The following is a 5,400-nucleotide window of genomic DNA, read 5'->3' as shown; positions in this document are numbered from 1 at the left end:
CATGCAGTGTGGAGACCAGAGAACCTTGTCCACACCAAAGGAAAAAGAGAAAAGAAAAGAAAAGAAGAAGTCAAGGCAAAACACTATAACTTCAACTTTTTGTCAATTGCTTTGATACTTGAAAATTAAGAAATTCTAACAAAATTCTTTTTCCTAAGCCCCTTAGTCTTGAAAGAAGACAGGGGAGAGGGTACAACTTTTTGCATTGAGTGGTTTGAGTCCATTTATATTTGAGTTAATAAAATAAATACATTAAAATTGTTAAATATTTATTTTGCTTACATTTACATATGTATATATAATAAAAGTATTTTATGAATATATTCAAGATTTAAAATAAATTGTTTATTAATGAGTAGTTGTTGGGTATGCTTTTGTGGTGATTGTGGGAGAGAATGTGGTAACGAAGTATTGAACGTAAAGGTAGAAGAGTCGATGTGGTACTATTGAAGTCCAAAGTTGAAAAGTGGACAGATTTCAAAGCACTGATTTTGCATCATCACGTGTGTCTCCCAGCCAGCAAACCATCGCTATCCCTCAAATTATGGTATCCCTTTGGCTACGTGAAACATATTCAACTATAAAAGGCCCCCATTAGCACCAACACTTTTCCCCACAGTCCATGAAACCACCTTGCTTTTGAATTCTCACCTATTCTATTCCATTCCTTCAACCCTTCACCTTTCTGCAACACTTCATTGTGCCTTGCCACCATCTTGGTCCTGCCACCATGGTTTCTGAGACAGTCCAGAGCCAATCGAAGAACGTGTGTGTGATTGGAGCTGGACCATCAGGGCTGGTGGCTGCCAGGGAGTTGAGAAAAGAGGCTCACAGGGTGGTTGTGTTGGAGCAGAATCATGATGTTGGAGGGCAGTGGCTTTATGAGGCAAATGTGGAAGAAGAGGACCCTTTAGGGAGAAAGCCTTTTCTAAAGGTGCATAGCAGTATCTATGAATCCTTGAGGCTTACATCTCCACGTGAGATCATGGGGTTCTCTGATTTTCCATTTTTGGTCAAGAAGGGTAGAGACATGAGAAGGTTCCCTAGCCACACTGAGCTTCTTCTCTACTTGAAGGACTTCTGTGAATACTTTGCCTTGAGAGAGGTCATCAGGTTCAACACAAGGGTGGATCATGTGGGAATGCTGGATTACGGTGTCTGTAGTAGTGATTTGAAATGGATTGTCAGAAGCATAGATAAGAAGAGTGAGAAGGTGGTGGAAGAGGTGTTTGATGCAGTTGTTGTGGCCACTGGTCATTACTCTCAACCAAGATTGCCCTCAATTCAAGGTAAGTGAAAGTCAGAGTAATCTATCTATCTCTTCTATCACTATCTCTAACACCTTCATTTGTTTCATGCCAAAGAAAATATCAGATTATGTACATATACTTTGCATACATGCTAAGCTCAATCATAATTTTTCTTTGTTTCTGTCTTTCTGATGCTCAGGAATGGATACATGGAAAAGGAAACAGATGCATAGTCACACATACAGGACCCCAGAACCATTCAATAATGAGGTATCTGCCTTATGCAATCTCTTTATTAATAATTTGAAGAGCATGAACTGAAACAGGCACATGTGCATTAGCTTAAAACTGATGAATATTCTTGAGCTGTCATATTCTATCAGTCTTAAACTTAACAGAGGCAATTTCTCATGTAACAGATTGTGGTGGTGGTTGGAAATTCCTTGAGTGGACAAGACATATCAATAGAGCTTGTGGAAGTAGCAAAGGAAGTCCACATGAGTTCCAGATCTCTGAACATCTCTGAAGGTTTATCTAAAGTCATATGCAAACATGCAAACTTCCATCTTCATCCACAGGTACTCTTACTTCAACCTCTTGTTAAGTTTTCTTACAATCCAAAACCTTAAATTAATAACTTGTTTGACTTACCTTTTATCAGATAGAGAGCCTTCAGGAAGATGGACGGGTGACCTTTGTGGATGGTTCTTCCATTCTTGCAGACTCTATTTTGTACTGCACAGGGTAACTTCCTACAACCAGATAATCAATCAGTTTTAAGCATCTATATGTGACAGCATCTACTGTATATAATGAATAGTACACCTAATCAAAGGGCAAAACTAATCTTAATATGAGTTTCATTTCAGCAAGTTAAGTTCCAAAAGGTAGCATGATTGAACAATTATGATTTTAGGTTAGGAGATTTCACCGTGGGCCTATGTCCAAACATGTCTCCATGTATCCCTTTAGATTTAATTAGTTGTGTTTTGTAATCATTGATGATGGTTTTCAAATTAAGTTGGTTATGTGTAGGTACTCCTATGCATTTCCCTTTCTTGACACCAAAGGAATGGTGGTTGTGGATGATGACAGAGTGGGGCCATTGTATGAGCACACTTTTCCCCCATCACTTGCTCCATCCCTTTCTTTTATAGGCATCCCTAGAAAGGTAAACTACTATCCAAAAATCAGTGATTTGAATATGGTTTTAAGGTGTCATGTTTTTCACACACACAAATTCCTTTGGGTTGCAAGGAAAATTTGTATCTTCCCATGTAACATTATAAGAGTTGTTTGAGGACAATGCATGTGTTTGTGTGGTTACAGATCATAGGATTCCCTTTCTTTGAGTCTCAAGCAATATGGATAGCTCAACTGCTTTCCGGAAAAAAAGTGTTGCCATCATGGGAGGAAATGATGAAATCCATCAAGGAGTTTTACCATTCAAGAGAAGCAGCAGGCATTCCCAAGCACTGTACTCATGAAATTGCAAACTTTGAGGTAAAGATAGTAAAAATTATTCACTTTAGCTTGAAGTTTATTTTGCTATACATACTACAAACATGTAAACCTCATTCTAATCCTTGAAATTATTACCATTGCTCAACTTTCTTTTACATTAAACAAAATTTGATGTACATTTGCAAATAAGTTATACTAAATAGTAAGTCAAACTAAATAGTTGGTGAGCATGGATTTGAGTAAGTTTTTGTTGCATTGCAGTACTGTGATAAATATGGGGACAATGTGGGGTTCCCACATACAGAAGGATGGAGGAAAGAACTATGCTTATCAGCTATAATTAATGCTGATGTGAACTTGGAGACTTACAGAGATTTGTGGGATGATCATGACCTACTCCAACAGGCCCTTCAAAGTCCTCACTTCACTCAACTTGGTCTGCAAGATTCTCCACTGTAAAGCCAAAAATTAAATATAAAAAAACATCAATCAAAGAAAATTTTGCATGATTAGCCCTAAATAATTTGTTTGTGTATTTTTCTGTTTTTGAACCATTGGAAAAGACAAAGGAGATTGAATGAGAAGAATATTGGGTTTGATACAGAGAACAAGAATGATTTTTGTTTGTATTTTTGTTGCAATTTATTTGTTTTGTGATTAGGTTCTGGGGAACTCTACATAACAGAGTTGGCTAAGTGGAGAATTTCTTGAACAATTAGAGAAGAAAAAGCAGTTGTATACAATTAGCAAATCCTAAGTACGCATGCTATTTAAGATTTTATAATTGAAAATTTGAAATGATAAAGATTTGTTCTTCAATATTAAATGTTGTTATACGTTAGAAATTAGAATTATGAATTTAAGGAATATAATTAAAAGGACGTGCGTTTAACTCGTTTATTATATATATTCAGGGGTTTGTTTGCTAGTACGTCTGTTTTCAGTTGGTACTTTTAGTAATGCGTTTCGGGTTTTAGTAGATAAAAATATCCTTATATATCATGATTTTAAGTTTTAAGGTAAAGGGTATTTTAATAATTTTCATTATCAAAACTAAAAAAAAGAAACCCCCAAAGCCTTACTCACCTCCCTCATTATTCCTCTCAACCATTTCTCTTTCATCTCTCTCACTCCAACATTTTCTGTAGCCCAACTGAAAAAAATCAGAAACAGACAAAAAATTATTTTATAATGAGTTTTCATTTTATAATTTTTGTCTTATTTATCCAATTTTCACAAGCATAAAGGAATTGGTAATTAACCTGGAAAAAATAAAAAATACTCGTTGTTAAACAATTTCTTACAAAAAATGATTTTATAACGAGTTTTTATTTTATAATTTTTGTCTTATCTAATTTTCATAAGCATAATGACATCAAAGGAATTACTAATTCGCCTAGAAAAATCATAAACACTCGTTGTTAAACAATTTCTTACAAAAAATGATTTTATAATGAGTTTTCATTTTATAATTTTTGTCTTATATAATCTTATCTAATTTTCACAAGCATAATGACATCCGAAGGAATTGGTAATTGGTCGGGAGGGTTTTTGTTAGAGATGATGATTCAACATATGCAGATGATGAAATTAGAGAGGTTAGTGAAGATGGTGAAATTGAAGAGATCTTGAATGAACCTTTGCTGAAGGATATGTCAATGACTCAACTCTTTACAAAGGCAAATTGTTTAACGGCAAGTGTTTATGATTTGTTCAATTGGGGATGACAGAGAAAAGGTAGGTTGGAGTGAGAGAGATAAAAGAGAAAGGACTGAGAGGAATGAGGGAGATGAACAAGGGTTTGAGGTTTCTTTTTTTTTATAATAAAAATTATTAAAATACTCTTAACGTTAAAACTTATAAGGGTATTTTTGATATATATATATATATATATATATCCAAGAAATAAGTTGATCTTGATTCTAAAATGAAACTTATGTTTATTATAAGGTCTATGTAAATACATGTTTCAATAGGAAAGTTGTTAAGTTGTGGAAAGTTGTTAAGTTGTTAGCACAGTCAGAGTTTTCTTTAATAATGTTGGACTATTTTTACTAACAACAAATCCAGTTATGCATATCAAATCTTGATTTACATTTTGTTCATGATCACGTCCAACAACAACATCTTAGTCTTATTCACGTGTCAGTCGTTCTCCAAGTTGAAGATGTTTTAACAAAACTTCTCGTTGGATATGATTTTCAAACCTTCACATGTAAATTTATGCTTATTGTAAATACCCAATTTCAAATAAATAAATTCGTTTTTAAAAAATAAAAAAAAATGTTTTCAATTGATGATAAATAACAAAAGGCAAAAAATATAAATATTTTTTTTTCTATTTTTAAACTTTAATTTTAACACAAAAAGAATAAAAAATAATAATAACAAAAATTCAAAGAAGAGGAAGAAGGGATAGTCCAATTTGTTTGTAATTATCACATTTTTTTTATGTGTCGTTTAGATATATTATCTTTATCTTGTTTTTATTTTTATATTTAATTTGTTACTATTTCTTATTTGTATTTTAGGTTTAGTTTATATTTTTCTATTATAAATAGAGGAACGTATGTGTATATTTGATCCAAGGAGATTAATCTCATACATAGTTTTCACTGTATTCAACATTGTATCTAGAGTTTAAAGTTCTTATTAAGCTTACCTCAAACGGACAAATTACTGTCTG

General features: G+C 33.3%; 1 protein-coding gene across 1 annotated transcript; it reads left to right on the top strand.

The window, feature by feature from the left end:
- Positions 1 to 597: 597 nt before the first annotated feature.
- On the top strand, positions 598 to 3,533 carry LOC124822898 (flavin-containing monooxygenase FMO GS-OX-like 9). The gene is made up of 7 exons (XM_047294988.2): positions 598 to 1,289; positions 1,450 to 1,520; positions 1,670 to 1,828; positions 1,912 to 1,994; positions 2,286 to 2,421; positions 2,580 to 2,753; positions 2,976 to 3,533. The coding sequence occupies exons 1-7, from the start codon at positions 731 to 733 to the stop codon at positions 3,171 to 3,173; spliced, it is 1,380 nt and encodes a 459-aa protein (XP_047150944.1). The 5' UTR covers positions 598 to 730; the 3' UTR covers positions 3,174 to 3,533.
- Positions 3,534 to 5,400: the final 1,867 nt, after the last annotated feature.

This window comes from Vigna umbellata, chromosome 2 (assembly GCF_029865625.1).
Source record: "Vigna umbellata cultivar VRB3 chromosome 2, Vumbellata_1.0, whole genome shotgun sequence".
Taxonomy (NCBI): domain Eukaryota; kingdom Viridiplantae; phylum Streptophyta; class Magnoliopsida; order Fabales; family Fabaceae; genus Vigna; species Vigna umbellata.
This window is presented reverse-complemented; position numbering and strand designations above follow the sequence as displayed.